Below are 16,668 nucleotides of genomic sequence, written 5' to 3'. Positions count from 1 at the left end.
AATAAAAATAGCTATGAGTTGTAAACATACTAGAAGCAATGTAATTTATTAAATCACAAATATTTCAAACATTCCTGTGTTCTTCCTCATTGTGAGGACAACTGACAAAAAATACAAAGTAATACTTAAAATTAAACTTGCTTTACTTTGTATTTTTTGTATTTTTTGTCAGTTGTCCTCACACTGAGGAAGAACACAGGATTGTTTGAAATACACAACATTTTATTTGCTGTTTATTTGCTAAATAACATTAGATTCAGAGCCGAGCACCTGATGATTGAGGCTGTGCCCTCATGAAACATCCTGTAGTGCAAAATAAAATGTTGAGTTTGTAACCTAGTGTCTTTGATTACTTATTTGTATATATATATAAATATATATATACATTTATATATATGCAGTAAATAACATATATCTTTATATTCTTAAAATGTAGGTCATAAGTCGCAAGGTGACCTCACAATAAGTATTTGTAATTGGATAGAAAAATATGATGACTTAACCAGCAGCACGCGTCAGAGTTTGACAGCTGTCAATTGTGATGATACTGTGTAGATGAGTAAAAAGTATGTATATTGTTTCTATAAAATTATATTATACTATTTTTTGATTATTTTACCTTTTAGAAGAAAAAACAATGTTAATGATAATAATGATGATATAATAAAATAATATTCATGATGATAGAGTTAATTGGCAATAATTACGGCAACAAAATTACAATGGATTCAAACTATGGTTCAGTGATGAAGGTGCTTGCCTTCTAATTTGAGGGTCTTGTGTTCAGTCATAATGTGACCTTAGAAAGCATCCCATCCATCTAAAGTGACAAGATATTCACAGTATGAGAATTACATTTTTCAAATTTCAGTTACTATATGAACATTATGTGCAAATGACTACTATCACAGCAAGTTATTATACTGAATTTTCGCTACGAACCATACCAGAAAGTCATTGAACTAGGACTCTCCAGTCATCTATGAAGACTGCGAGACAAAATACATTAATGGAAAACAAACAAGAAAAGAGCATACGGAACCGCAAAACAGATTACAAAGTTTTATGATGCAGAAAGAAAAAAATGCATGTCTCCTTTACAATCAAATTACCCATTTTTAATTGCTAGTAGTTATTTAGATTCTTAGAGAAAAATTATTTATGGTATGATTAAACGAAATTAAGATTGTTATATGAGAATAAATGAAGACAGAATAAAATTCCAATGTTTACTTGAAATTGTTGAATAAATGGTCTCATAAAGTAAATACACTGTGTACTTATTAGTGACGAGTGGAAACTACGCTTCAACATGCATAACACCCATAGTTAGCCGATGTATGTAGGTGTGCCTCCTACAACCAACAGAAATAAAAGCACAAAGTTTGGTCATGGAAACATGAACCTAAAGTTTTTACTTTATTTGTTTTATCAATTTTAATGCCAGGGGCATGAGTAGCTCTCTCTCTCTGTCTTTTTCACTAAGCAGGTGGCCATCAGATTGAAAGTGCCTGAATTTTTTTTTCGTGAGCATTGTTTGTTTGTTACATGGCAACAACAAGGTGAATTCTCATCACCAGGTTTTGGCTCACACGGAACACACTGAATTTTGGATTTAAGTGCCAAATTTTAAAAAATGACAAATTTTACACATTTTCACCCAACATGACGTGTACATCTCCCTTGCACAGTGTGTGACCTTCTTAAGACAATGTTTAATGGGTCATAAATCTTCATTAACATGTCAAACACTAATTCGACTTTACCCGACCAATCAAAAGGACTTGTACACCTAATGAAAAATCATATTTTGAAGCTAGTTTGTCAGTGGAAGAGCCAATTTGAATATATTTGGTACCATACAAAATATAGTAAAATTATCTCTCAAATGATGGGTATGACTGTAACCTTTCAACTATTCAACATACAACATTATGGGATGTTCCCGCGGAAAGGATTCTTGTGGGGAGCCCAATAGGACTAGACTTGAGGAGTAGGAGTGTGGACAAGCTGCGTCTTGTGGGCTCCCGCATTTGAAGAATTAACTCATATACATCCAGCTTGAATTGGAGCCTTGGTTTGATTGTTGTATATTCATTGTTTCACTCTGACCCGAACATTGTAGTGTAAGTTGGATTATATTAAGACCTGTTTGGTTATGTATCGGTTCCGTTTGGCTTAGTTTCCAAGTTCATTTTATTTAACAAGGCATTTTAAAGAGTTACACCGAGAATATTTTATACTCAGTGGTAGAAAGAAATCTTTTAAATCTATAAAGTAACATTGTGCATATAATTTTGGACACACCAACATGAACACAGGTTGGGGAGAGCTAGCCATGATTGCTGTTAGAGACCACCTATTGTCACACACCCAGTGCAGTAGGTGTAGATTTTGTGACAGAATGTAAGTAATATAGCTGAGCACATGGAAATACAATTGGAAAACATGAGTACACTTTTCAAATCTGGAATTACAGTAAGAACAACTCACTTCAAAAGAAAATACTGTACAAAACTGTTTATTAGAGCAAATCAGAGTGTAAGCAGAGATTTCAGAATGGGTACATTTTTTATGTGAACAATGCGACGAGTATCATGAATCACATGTATCAATCTCAATGAGCACATCATCAAAGTGACATCACAACAAATTTATTAATTTTTATTTTGGCCTGATAATAATACTTACAATGTTTGGCTGCATAAATTTATAAACACCCCACACTACACAATGTAGCTCCAAGTCGCGTCTCAAACGAGAGATACAGTACAGGTCATTTCTTGTGTATTTCGCACATTCTCGCAAAAGGGCGTCCCGGGAACATTGCGTCCAGCATTAACATGTGCAACATTCAGCACTCTGCTATAATATACCGTTACACTTACTCTTTGGAACACCAAAAACAACAGTTCTTTTTTGTGGGCCCTATATCTATACTGCCACAAAGAACCGTTCTTAACAAGGAATGGCTCTTAAGAATGGTTATTTCTCTTCAGTAGGTTTAATGTAGATTAAAAATGGATGAACTTGTTTTATGATTACAAATGGAGCAGTATAGACTAAATTTCATGCAAGGGAACAATTTAAAAGATCATCAATACTACTTTAAACTCGTACCAAAAATCTCATGCTTACTAGAAACTGTTGAATAAATGTTCTCATAAAGTAAATACAATGTGTACTTATAATGACGAGCGTAAAGTATACTTCAAAATGTCTCCTACAACTTGGTAAAAAAAAAAAAAGGCATGGCTGGTCCGCTTCGTTCATGGAAACATAGACATAAGAATTTATTTTATTTGTTTCATCAATTCTAATGCTAGTCTGAGACATGAGACGTCAAAAATGTTTCTCTTTGTTTTAATTATTGAGACTTCTCACAAAGTAATAGAAATTATTGGCATATGGCATTTTCTGTCGCAATTGTTTCTACCAAGTTGACAATTTGTCTGATTCCTCTTGTTTATAGTTATGTTATAACAGGTTATCATAAAGTGAATGTCTCTAGATTTTCTTGGGCCACAATAAAGAGCTCCTGAAATTTATTAAAGTATAAAAAAATAGTATCATTAAATTTTACAACATCTCATGGTTTTTCGTGGGCGTTAGACCAGACAACAGCTGTACGTATTTTATTTCAGATCAGTAATTCCATCATTGTAAACACCGACTTTAACAAAATATGATATGATATTTTATTAAATTTCCATTTAAAATCAATATTGAAGAATAATTACATTGAAATCTGATACTGAACTAAAAACATCCATTATTCTAGGCTGATGTTAATTCCAGACAAAAGTTTTCAAATTAATTTTCTTCACTGCATGTTAAGTCATTCGTTGTATTTGTATTTTTTTCCACTAAGTCAAGCACATGTTTGAATGAACACAATTTGTTGATGAAGCAGATATATTCTGTATTGATTTAATTTTAGATTGCAATGTATATTATAACATCATTATATTATATTCATTCAAACAATATTATAACATCATTGGGAATTGTAGAGTGATCTAGAAGCTATATAATCTTGTACCAACTTGTGTGGACCATCAGCTTTGACTGAATTTGCAGAAGAAATAAACCTGACATTAAATTAAACCCTAAAACTCTTTGGAACTCAACAAGTTTCCTTGAAGATGAAGATAATCTTATTACTTCTGGTTGTCTGCAGTTTGCAAGACTCATTGGCCTGTTTGTGTGCTTGGGAAACACCACAGGAGAAGTTCTGCAGAGCAGATTTTGGTGAGAATCTTGACTGACATCTAGATGTGTATAAGAGACAGTATATATAGTGCCCATTTTGATGCTGATTGCAGCACAGCAAGAACTGATTGTCCACCAAATGGATGTTATTAGTACTGAAAATACCAACCATTATTATAATTGCAAAAGACTAAACATACTCTTATCCGTAATCATTAATAAACAATCATCACTGGCAGTGGTAACACATATCTGTAAAAGCTCTTCAAAAATGTTATAATTAAATATTTGTCTTCATACAGCCATTCGTGGCCAGGTGACATCTATAGAAAACGTATATCCTTCTGCCGAGTCTACTCAACTCAGCCCAAAAATACCATTTGCTATCAAGTATCTTGTACTAGTGAAGAAGATTTACAAAGGGGCAGATCTGATACCTGCGAAGAATGTTGAAATCTTGACAGCAACTTCAGAAAATATGTGCGGTGTCACAGATCTTGAGGTCAACGGCATATACCTTCTCACAGGTCAGAAACTGTTTAATATTATTTTATTACGTAAATATAGACATAATGAATAATGCAAAACAAAATATATGCTGCAAACCAAAGAAATAAAAAAAAAAAAAAAAAAAAAAATTTAAATAAAACATTTAATTACCTGACACATGTGACCAGGGGGTGATAATGCTCTCGCTTTTCAATTTGAAATTGGCGCCTTATAAATATTTGGGTATTATTACTCTTATTCATATTTATAATATGCAGTGAATAACATACCTTTATACTTTTTAAAATGTAGGTCATATGTTTGAAGGAGAGTTCAAAATAGGAATTTGTGATTGGATAGAAAAATATGATAACTTAACCAGCAGCCAGCGTAAGGGTTTGAAGACAATTTACAACAATTGTGATGATACTGTGTATGTAGAGTAAATAGTAAGTATATTGTTTCTATATAATTATATTACACTATTTATATATCTTTTTATTATTTTACCTTTATTTTTTTAGTTGGATTTCTTTTTAACAGTATTTTTATATTTAAGTTTTACAAGAAACTCTAAATTATGACTTTTTTCTCAGATTCTACTCTGCTATGAACCATGCTAGGAAGTCTTTGAACTAGGATGCTTCAGTCATCTATGAGGGCTACGAGACAAATACATTCATGGAAAACAAACAAGAAAAGAGCATATGGAATGGCGAAACAGATTACAAAAAGTTCATGACACTGAGAAAATACATGTCCCTTAAAAACGAATTACCAATTTTTAATTTATGCATTGTACATTATTATAGAAAAGGTATTTACGATATGATTAACAAAATTAAGATTGTTAAAAGAGAATAAATCAAGAGGGAATAAAATTTCATTATTTACAAGAAATTGTTGTTCTCATAAAGTAAATACACTGTAACCTTATTAATGAAGAGAGTAAACTGTGCTTCAAAATGCATACTGCACATAGCTAGCCCATGTATTTGCACTTCTTACAAACTGGTAACAAAAATAAACACGCGCCGGCCCCCATTTTGGTCATAGAAACATGGACATAATATGAGCAAGTTCTCTCTTTGTTTTAATTATTGAGTTTTCCACATACAGTGATAGAAAATATTGAGCTATGCCATTTTTTGTCAAGATTTTTTTCTGCCAAGTGCTATGAACGATTTCTACTTTAATGTCCAAACTATGTTTTTCTGTGAAATTATTGTTGGTAATTTGTTAAAATCACCAGCACACATGTATTATTATTATTATTACAAACTTTATTTTGTGTCAGCCACATTTTGGATGATTAAATAAAATAAAGTACACCTTTCTAAGTCATGTTTTCCTAAATTCCATTCCATTGGATTTTGTTTCTAGCAATTCCAACAATATTTTCTAATTTAAGCCCACTTTCTTTTTCATCAAATTTAATTTTTGAGTATAATGCTTATTCCTAAAACAGCAAAGATATTTTGAGGACCTGCTGCAGTGAGGGATAATGACAACTTTAAAGATTTTAGGCCTATATATTTTTTGTTTAAATTACATAATCAAAATTCCTGATCCTAAATACCTCATAAATGAAACTCATCTGATAGACAGGAAGAAACTACTGACAGTGTACACTAAAGCTTGGTGGGTATAAAAATAACACATTATTGGCTTAACCTAGTACCAACATGTGCAACACCCAGCACACCACTTTGGAATCTCCTCAAAAAGTTCACTGTTGATATAAACTTTCAAAACTAGCTTACCAGCATTTTTTGTCCTCTGATTGGTCAATAGGTAAATAGCATGCAATACTACACTTGCATCTCCAGATACATGTCTGTGACGTATATAAGCAGTTCCTGTACCAGGCTTAGCTACGTCAGCTTCCCTACTAGGTCACTACAACTTCGAATATTGTCATCAAATAAACAAACTTGGCTGTTGAATACTTTGCACTTCCACCCCACGTGTCTACAAAAAATATTTGCTCTTACTCCCTTTATTTTAATAATTTAATGTAAAAAATTGATTTAACTATCACTAAAATAAATATTTTAACTTGAAGTTAACTGATAGACAGAATTTAAGTAATTAGTATCTACCTAAAATAAGGCAGAAAGAAATTTAAAATGTTTTCAAATATGAAAAGCACAAGTTGATAATGGCAAAACTCTTGGTATTGGCACTGATTTAATAACAATATAAGCTCTTTGTAAAAGACTAAAAAGGGGTGGGAAGAGTATGCCCCTGAACCACCACTCACTCTAGATACTCTACATCCAGAATTAGTACAAACACTATGCAAGAGAGTTTGCATTATTGGAACAGCATACTTCAGATTTAATATTAAAATCATGAGTGTACTATACTTGGTTTAAAAGCTTTTCCAATAATTAATGATTTATTATCTAAGATTTACTGCATGGTAGAGGCATGAGGAAAAGATTAAAGTCAAGTGTCCCACACAAAGACCACACTGGATTCCTACATGTAAATTTGACAAAAACCACAGGAAGTTTCCATACGGAGGGAGCGTGACACAATATTGGAATGGCCATCTAGCAGGCTATATAATCTTGTACCTAACTGCTGTTGAGCATGAGTTGTGACTGACACTTGACGAAGGAACAAACCTGACAGCAAATAAGTCTCTGATATTGGAAACAAAAAATCTTCTGGAACTCAGATACTTCATAGCAATATAATAAATCTTAAAAATGAAGGTACTGGTAATATTTCTCGTTTTCTGCTGTCTGCAAGCATCGTTGGCCTGCTACTGTTCATTGGACCATCCACAGAAGAAGTTCTGCAAAGCAGATTATGGTGAGAATATTATTAATTGATAGAATTGTCTTGATCATATAATAACTATTTTACAACTGCATACACTATGAATAAATTGTTCTAATATACCTGTTAATAACATCTTCTTGTTCTGTTTATAGAATACCTATTGTACTTGGAAACAATTACTCTCATAACTTAACTCTTTATGTATTTTTTCCTAAGCAACATATAGGTTAGATGTAAATATCACAAATGTACAGCAACGAATTGTTTTGATAGAAAATAAAATTTCCTTTCTCAAAATTTATTGAAAAAAGCTTTATAATTTTCATTTAGTAATTTAAAAAATATATACATTTTATTATGCATAAAAATAATTTTTTAGATGATTGTATTCCTTACTTTATTGAAATATCACATTGTAATAAATGATAATTTAATTAAGTTTTGAGGACATGAATCATAGATAGCTGTTCCAGTCGAGTTCATGTTTTGCTTGGTGGCCGTAAAACACGGTTTTTAAATGTATAATTTGACCAGCTGTACCGCCATACGGCAGGAACATCTGTCATATTTGCATGGGAAACAATTCATCCACACATTCCCACATAAATATTACTCCAATGAAATTTCCCAACTTAATACAGTTAATTGTGTTGTTTGATTCAATTTTGTACTTTCAGAAGTTTTGGTTAGTAATCTTGCATTCTTACCAATTTTAGTTGAATGTTTAATATATAAAAGCGAAAGTAAACCAAATATATGAAACCAATATTAAAAAAGTTTTGAAGGCTGAACTCTTTATTCATAAAATTGATGTTAATAATTAACCTATGCAAGTGCAAGTAGTTTTTTTTTTTAATTTGTAAAAACTATCTCCCTAACATGAGTTTTTATTTGGTTGCAATGCTGTTTCCAATGTTACTGTATGTCCTATTTCTTCCTTAGGCCTACTGCATGGAGGCATGGAGAATAATTTATTAAAAACTTGAAACACTGCAAAAATTTAGAAATAGACATAATGTTGCAAATTTTCTAATGGTTTTAAATATGAAATATCATTATCAAATTGACCTAATGTCTTGGAATAATTGACCAATGAAATTGATATTAGAGTGGTTAACCTTTTAAAATTATGTATGTAGAAAACTAGAACACTGATTTAGAGTTTCATTAAGAAGACTTGCAATTTTTCAAATTCTCAAGCTCCAACATCTTCAATAATACCACAATACAATGGTCTGCACCGATTGATAGGAAATAATATCAGAATCTACAGGAAGCCGATACACAAGAATAAGACCTGTCTAGCAAGCCGGGGACTTGAGGCCTTTACCCAGGATACATATAGGCTTTGCTGGCATTCTTCTGTGTCCCCATGGGCCCTTGGCATATTTTGCAAGTCATATAGTCTTGGGAATTTTGCCATTAAATGATTGGTGTATTAATTTGCATTGTTTAATTGTCCTCAATATCAGCTAAAATATTTTGAAAAAATGTAATCTTTAGATAGGTAAAATAATTTACACTTTAGAGTTAATCTGTGTTAATTTAGGAACATATTGAAAATAGATAAAATTAAAAAGTGTAAGTTAATATCAGTTATATAGTTTAGGGAAAATTAATGATAGATCAGATTGCAAAATGTATTAGTAAAACTGCTTACCTCTTAAATCCTGGTTTAATGTGGATTAAATATACATGATTTCTTTCAGTAAGTGATTATTAAGGACATGGTATTGACTGTACATAATTTCTTTCCAGGAAGAAAATTTAAAAGATTATATTAACAAAGTCAAATTTATTTCAAAATATTTATCCCTGATACTATAAACAGGCTCATACTAAAATTGAAATCTACACTACATTTTCTAAGCGCTTTTCTCCAAAAACTGTTAATTATTTAGAATAAACTAATTTAACAATCCATAACAAATCCAATAATAGCAAAATGTTTACATGGCATACTCAACATTTTCCCATGGGTTCTGTTCAAGCATGTTTTTCTCCCTAACATAATTCCCTGCAACCACTTAAGCAGTTGAATAATTACCTTACCATCAGCAATATTGATCAATATAACAATTACTTATCATTGTGGTAATAACGGTAACAACCAATGCATCCACTTGTAAATTTAATGGGATACATGTTTTAATTTGCACTGATGGCCTTATATATCTACTTGCAGACTCAGAGTTTTGTTAAGCAGTATTTCATAAGTTCCTAAATTTGCTAAAAATGGTAAATAATTCCATGTGTTTATCTGTGTGCTTAAGCATGCTATTGAAATAATGGTTTAAGTCTTCCAAAGAATATCAGGGTTTCCAAAAACATTTTACTGTAATTTGCAAAACTAAACATCGCATGTCTTTTATTAATTTATGAATAATAAAACTTACTAGCCTGGTATTTTAAAATTCAAACTATCACATTTAAATTAGTAAGTTTCCTGTAGACCTGTATGTCTTTTTTCCAAGAGGTGTTGAGGTTTTTCTAAAACCACTTTACGCATGTAAATAATGCTTTTTTATGTGATAGAAATGGACTTACAATCTTCTTGGCCTTCCAAGGTTCTCCTTTGAGCATGTGACTATAAAACTACAATCTTGAGTGATTTATTCCTTTATGAATAATTAATCAATAAATTAATTACAAAAACATCATGGTATAATCCTTCTAAATTTGTCCAGTAATACCAGTGGAACTTACTAGATTTATCACATTTAATTATCGATTTTTAAACTTTTTTTTAGTAATGAAAATGGTACTACCAGGATAAATTTTATTCAATTTTGAATATTCTGTTTAATCATTATTCATCATATTAAAAATATAGGTTTTCTGAATTATCATAATTCTCTTGTTAAAAATATGTTTTTATTTTCTTTAACCATAAGAAATTATATTTATTAGAAGTACCAAATTCATACATTTCTCAGTAACATTGTCAATTTATTAATTAAAATTTCACAGCAATTTTCCAACCCAGATTGGTTCTAATACTATCAGCCTTGTCTATTTTCCAAATGTGTGATATTTAGTTCATTATCCTATAAAACCTCCATTCAGTCCCAATATTGTTTCATTAAATTAACTTGGCTCTCTCTCTCCTCCAGTGTACCACAAAACAACTGGGTTGGCGTTACACTCATGCTGGCATTTGGCATTAACAATGCTTTTTTATTGTTTTTGTTGTGATTATCTGTCATCTTTGATGGTCCCATAACTGATCTGTGGTTGCCACATGCATACCAATATCCTTGTCACTATGGGGTACCACTAATTAAATTATATAAGGCGATTCATCTGTATTTCGATGAACCACACAAGACTTAGGTATGCAATAAAGAAAAGATAATCATGATTTTAGCTCGTCAAATTATTAAAGTCAGTTCACATGGATGTGAGGAGAACTATTTAAACTTGTCTAATGACAGATATTGGCACATGAACTTGACTTTAAGGTCTGTTTACATAGCAATTAAAACTAATCCAGGAAAAAAAGGTCTTTCAGAAGATTTGCCTTTCATTCCAAATTCAATATATTAATGATATGTAGACATAAATTATCCCACTAAATTTTTAATTATGACCAATAATCATTAATCAATAATAAAAATGATAATCACCGATATTATTATTATTATTACTTTTATATACATTATTCAAATCTATTCAATAAATGTTATAATTGATTACTATTAATTACCGGTAATTATTAATTATAATAATCACTGGTAGTCAATCTTTATTAAAATATTACTATTGTTAAAGAAAAAATAGCAATATTGATCAACTTGTCAATCTTCATTATTCAAAGCTATTCAATAAAGTAATAAAATTATTATTTGTCTTTATAGCAATTCGTGGCAAAATCATCTCTAAAGAAAAGGTATATCCACATACAAACCCAACAATTGCTCCGACCAGTGAAACAACCCCATCGCCTGTCGTGAACTTTGCAGAGCCTGTTGGATTTGGTCCAGTCGGCTTTGGTGGAATGGCAGAAAACCCTAGCTTACCTGGTGACTCCAAGCGACCAATCGCTATCAAGTATTTTGTGCGTGTGGAGAAGATTTACAAAGGCAAGGATCTGATGCCTGAGAAGAAGGTTGAAATCATCACTCCACCAACAGACTCGCTCTGCGGTATCACAAATCTTGAGGTGGATAGTGTTTATCTTCTCTCAGGTAAGACATTGTACAGTAATGTCTGATAATAGTAGAGTTAAGGTAGATTCACACCGAATGCGAATTCGGTTTGTATGGTTAACGTAACGAAAAAGGAAAATCAAATCAGTGGTAAAGAATAGAGGCGCGTACTAAGACGCACATCGAAAAGTTCTACAAACCGATTTCGGATTCGGTGTGAATCTAACTTTACTGTGGTGATCTAATGTATAGAAGCCCATTAAAGACGTTTACTACATAAATATAATTGCATATATACCATATTTATTTTCTTTTTTAATTTTGGTATAACAAACATGAAAAAGAGCAGTCAATGGTTGAAAGTGCCTATAATAACAATAATATTATCAATCTACAAGAAAACATTTAAGTATATCTCTACTCAAAAACTAAACAAAAAAAAACCGAAAATATAACATAAAAATTAAATTATTGTAATGTAATATACATATGATGTTCATCTACATGAAATTATTTTACAAGGCCATGCATTATCTTATAAGGTCATGGTTGCTCTTTATTCACTACTATAATCAACAGTCGTCAATGAATAACAAGTTACCTTTATATTTATGTACATGTAGGTCGTAAGTGGGAAGATGACCTCCGAATTGAAACTTGTGGTTGGATAGCAAAATATGATGACTTAACCAAAAGGCAGCGTCAAGGTTTGAAGAAAACTTACAACAATTGTGATGATTGTCAAGTAAGTATATTAATTCTTTCTATACTACTGTATTACATAATTGTATTATTATTCTTTTTGATTAGGAGAAAAAGATTTGGTGTCAATTTGGTTTAAAAGTTTTAATATGATGAAGATAATGATAATGATTATGATGAAGATAATGATAATAGCAATTATGATAAATATACATTAACAATAATATTAATGACAATGAACATGCAATTGATTGAAATTTTGGTTTGTTAGTTCCAAACTCTTACATTTAAGTCTTGCAAACATCAGAATTTGTTCACTCTACTAAAGACACAAAATGAAACTTAATTTATTATAGATCATGGCATCTACCCTATAACTGACAAATATTATTACTTAACAAACTGATAATAGTTATGATCATCATGAGCAAGTAATGATTACCATGAAAAATTCTCTAAATATTATTTAATATTAATGATAATAGTATATGATAATTATAATTAAATAATTTAAAAAAAAGTAATTATATAATTTATTTTTATTTCCTCAGATTCAACTCTGCTATGGACCATACTGCCCAACAAAATTACAAGAAAGTCTTTGCATGTGGGATTCATCAGGCCTTTTTGAGGACTGCGAGGGTAAATACGCTCACTGCATGGAAAACAAACGAGGGAAGTGCGTATGGAATGGCAAATCAGACTACAAGGCATGCAAGGCTAAGCGTGAAGCTGAAAAAGATGCTCGTCTGCCCTAAACCCCAACCCATGATTAAATTACTGTTTCTTTTAATTTAAATCTTCCGGTCTAAAGTGCTTAAACTGAAGGCGTCTACTACCTTTATTAAGTTTTGTACAAATTGTATAAAAAGATTTTGAATTGTATTGAAGGATGATTGTATATACAGAAGCACTATATATTCTACTAATATTTTGCACAATAATTTGTTATCATTTTACAACTTTTTTTTAAACTTTATTACTGTTGTTATTAAAATTCTCCTGAAAAAGTAATTTATGATATGTTTAAAAAAATTAAGATTGTTATATGAAAAAATATGAAGAGGGAATAAAATTCCAATGTTTACTAGAAATTCTTGGCTAAATGTTCTTATAAAATCTGTGTACTTAGTGAAGAGAGTCAACTCTGATTGTAAATGCTTAAGTAAAGAGTAAACGTAGGAGAATTTTTACATTATTAATTGTAATGGTGCCCACAAAAGGAATTAAGGGGTGAAGCTTAACCAATCTGCAGCAGGCACCTTACCATAACTTCTGTTACCTACACTCACAGGCAAAATAAGCAGATTTGACTCTTTTTCCTTTCTAATAATACTCATTGAAAAAACTTGTGGGCAGAGTGCTGACAAGTGTTTAACAAGAAAAGTTGACAATAGAGGGCAGCAAACAAATAGACAGCACAACAAACAAGCAGTGTGCATGAAAATAATACGGGAACAAAATAATGTGTAAACTTGCGTAATCTTCTAATTAAAAAGAATTTAATTTTCATTATCAAAAAATGGATAACAAATAAAAAATAACCTCAAAAATGAAATACCGAAGGAAAGAGGAAAGGAGTATGACCTTATCGAAGGCCTGAAATGAGTCACACTTTAAAGAGGAATTGGGTTTGAATAGAGGCCATTGCCAGATCAGATTAAAGGTACAGCCCTACACTTCGTATAAGATTACATGAACTTTATTTTGGAAGTAAAGTTATTTGGAGGCCTCTTAAAATCTGTTATTCCTGCAAACCTGGAACAACTGATGGAGGAAGATAGTATAATACATACTCCATGTATCGAAATGTATGCTATCGTGTCGGGATTCAATATTTCGACATTAATTATGTCATCATCAGTGATGATGACATAATTAATGTCGAAATACTGAATCCTGACACGATGGCGTGCATTTCGATACTTGGAGTATGTATTATATTATCTTATCTGAGATTAATCAGTGGACCTTTTGGTTGATGGAGGAAGCTTTGTGAAATTAAATGAAATATCTTTAAAACTGAAAGATTTCATTCTATGAGAAATACATGAAATAGTATGACATTTTTAAATGAATGAAAATCTACAACAATTGTAATTATTAATTAAATTTAATATTTTATTGCAACAAATGTTGAGGACCAATATCTGCTAAATTTACAATTCATCAAATGATACAAAACTATTAAAATATACATCAATTGTAGATTTTTCTGATGTTGGTTGCTGAAAATCTGACTGACACTAGGATTCCAAAAAATCATATAAATATTAATGTTATAAAATTACCACACCATGGGTAATTACAAGAAAAGTGAGATAAATAGGTACAAGGCAAGTCGTTAATAGTGTAAATTTTACTATAAGATGGGTCAACTTTCTATTGGAAACAGATTTTAAATATGACAAGGATAAAAAATGTAACCATTTGCCCCACAAATTATATTGTGATAACATTTACAGTTAGTTGGACACCAGCAAAAACACTGATAAATTTTTTAGCTATTTAGCAAAATTGCGGGGAATTTTTATCGTATTTACACATACGGTACATATTTGAACCTGCTAGCTTTATCAGGACAAAAAATGTTAATGGGTCTCCTCTCAAGAATGTAATAAGTGAAAGCTTAGTCCAATAAAGAAAATAAATCAGATCACATATATTGTATACTAGATATTATGGCTCGATACAAAACTTTTATCTATCAAAAAATATGTTCAAATTTAACCATGTGGGTGTAGCTTCTATAGGTCCCGGTAGAGTTTTCAATAAACAAAATCTCTGAATTAAATCTCGGGTAAATCTCGTAAACGTGATGATTGATTTGAATATTGAATGCGATTTAAGTTGATCATGACTCAACCATTTCTGGGGAGATCCATATTTTATTCTGGCAAAAAGGTGATAAATGTTGTAGGCATAAGGTTTGCAAGAATGATGAACCATAGCATGGGGGTCTATGACACCATAAGGCTTCATGCTTGTCCCAGGGACAAAGCTCTGGCAGCAGTCCATAGAAGAGGGGGTAGCCTTTCAAGTTCCGGGACTGTAGAAATTTAAGGAACTTATTTAATAAAGAAACAAAGGTTTATGGCCTTCAATTAATTTTCTTATTATCCGGAAAAACATCCTATGTAATTATAAAATACAGTACAGATATTTAAAAAAACACATATGGTAGTTGGTATGGGGAGGGTTGGGGGGAAAGTATAAGGAAATGACTCTCATAGTCAGCTGTTCTTCATTTTTTATTTTCAAAGAATTCCTATTACGTATAATCATTTTCAGCAATCTAGTGTTCAATGTCCTTCCAAAGCCAGCTTACCACCTATATATTTCAGGTTAGCCGTTGGAATGGCGCCTTATAAATGAAACAATTGATTTTTTTTTTTATTAAGAAGTATCTTATTACAAATCAATATTAACATAATACTTCAAAAGTAATCTGCTAAAATTGATTGACGGATTGATTGAGATTAATTGATTGATTGCCATCATCTACCTTCAAAACTGTCAATCATTCTGTAAGCCTATACTAAATGTAAATGTGGTCACATGCTTCATCATACATAGCCAATCAAATTAAGTCAAACAAAGACTACTTTTTTTTTCACTAAGCAAATGAAATAACACCTCTATACATATACTTAATTGATTTAAAACTCAAAAGAATAGTCATCGAAACTAACGTGAGTAAATCATTGCTATCTCTACACGATGGTAATAGTTTGGCTTTATAATCTGATCGCAACTCGCTTAGGATGTCAATAAATCATCACCAATCCACAAACTTGTTGGATTAATAATTGTTTCTAAACCACTGAGCGTGCATCCTGTACCGACTGTTGAGATTAGAACCGACCCAATAAGGAAATGAAACGCACTGTCATTAAGATCATATCACTCACGTGGTGGCAAACACTCAGGAATAGAATGGAACAGGCTTAACTGGCAATATAAAGAGATATATTAATATTTTGAAAGAATTAAAATACTGTCATTCAATTAAACTCAATTACAGGGATTTGAACCAAGAACTTTGGAAGTTGAAGGTAGACACTTTACCACCAAAACCACTCCACTAAATTTTAGCTAAAGATTTTAGCTTAAGTAAGTGGACAATGGTTCTATATTGCTTTGTTCAAGACAGTGAGTCAACTGCATGTGAAGAAGTTATGCTTAAAATCAGACAAAAGTGTGTGTGTCTTCGAATTCTGCCTGACAAAACATTACGCATGTCCTCCATTTTGAACAATGCCCTGTCGACTGGGGTTATTTTCGCACTCTCATGATCTAACTTGGCAAGTTGATAAATTCAATT

The 16,668-nt window shown here is 31.4% G+C and overlaps 3 protein-coding genes across 3 annotated transcripts in view; all 3 read left to right on the top strand.

The window, feature by feature from the left end:
- The window catches only part of LOC117108616 (metalloproteinase inhibitor 3-like), a 3,516-nt gene extending 2,248 nt beyond the window's left edge, over nucleotides 1-1,268 (top strand). Inside the window, exons 3-4 of the mRNA XM_033250699.1 lie at nucleotides 437-566; nucleotides 872-1,268. Of these exons, the coding sequence (XP_033106590.1) occupies nucleotides 437-555 (119 nt within the window). The 3' untranslated portion in view covers nucleotides 556-566; nucleotides 872-1,268. The remainder of the gene's footprint in view (nucleotides 1-436; nucleotides 567-871) is intronic.
- A 2,877-nt stretch (nucleotides 1,269-4,145) lies between these two features.
- LOC117108541 (metalloproteinase inhibitor 3-like) lies at nucleotides 4,146-5,437 on the top strand. Its single transcript, XM_033250585.1, has 4 exons — nucleotides 4,146-4,251; nucleotides 4,515-4,739; nucleotides 5,014-5,150; nucleotides 5,298-5,437. The coding sequence occupies exons 1-3, from the start codon at nucleotides 4,146-4,148 to the stop codon at nucleotides 5,145-5,147; spliced, it is 465 nt and encodes a 154-aa protein (XP_033106476.1). The 3' UTR covers nucleotides 5,148-5,150; nucleotides 5,298-5,437.
- A 1,851-nt stretch (nucleotides 5,438-7,288) lies between these two features.
- On the top strand, nucleotides 7,289-13,441 carry LOC117108603 (metalloproteinase inhibitor 3-like). The gene is made up of 4 exons (XM_033250680.1): nucleotides 7,289-7,524; nucleotides 11,352-11,681; nucleotides 12,266-12,387; nucleotides 12,896-13,441. Exons 1-4 carry the CDS (start codon nucleotides 7,419-7,421, stop codon nucleotides 13,100-13,102), a joined length of 765 nt encoding a protein of 254 aa, XP_033106571.1. The 5' UTR covers nucleotides 7,289-7,418; the 3' UTR covers nucleotides 13,103-13,441.
- The last annotated feature ends 3,227 nt before the right edge of the window (nucleotides 13,442-16,668 follow it).

Source organism: Anneissia japonica, unplaced genomic scaffold, assembly GCF_011630105.1.
Source record: "Anneissia japonica isolate Jap-2015-1 unplaced genomic scaffold, ASM1163010v1 scaffold287727_len1644234_cov201, whole genome shotgun sequence".
NCBI classification, from domain to species: Eukaryota; Metazoa; Echinodermata; class Crinoidea; order Comatulida; family Comatulidae; genus Anneissia; species Anneissia japonica.
The sequence above is the reverse complement of the archived record's forward strand: the minus strand, read 5'-3'. Positions and strand labels throughout refer to the sequence as shown.

What these genes read in the sequence shown, in the direction of transcription:
- LOC117108541 (XM_033250585.1), top strand. Translation starts at nt 4,146, where the DNA reads ATGAAGATAATCTTATTACTTCTGGTTGTCTGCAGTTTGCAAGACTCA. An exon ending in GTTCTGCAGAGCAGATTTTG is followed by an intron (nt 4,252 to 4,514) that starts GTGAGAATCTTG and finishes GTCTTCATACAG; the next exon opens with CCATTCGTGGCCAGGTGACA. An exon ending in CGGCATATACCTTCTCACAG is followed by an intron (nt 4,740 to 5,013) that starts GTCAGAAACTGT and finishes TTTAAAATGTAG; the next exon opens with GTCATATGTTTGAAGGAGAG.
- LOC117108603 (XM_033250680.1), top strand. Translation starts at nt 7,419, where the DNA reads ATGAAGGTACTGGTAATATTTCTCGTTTTCTGCTGTCTGCAAGCATCG. An exon ending in TAGTGTTTATCTTCTCTCAG is followed by an intron (nt 11,682 to 12,265) that starts GTAAGACATTGT and finishes ATGTACATGTAG; the next exon opens with GTCGTAAGTGGGAAGATGAC. An exon ending in ACAATTGTGATGATTGTCAA is followed by an intron (nt 12,388 to 12,895) that starts GTAAGTATATTA and finishes TTATTTCCTCAG; the next exon opens with ATTCAACTCTGCTATGGACC.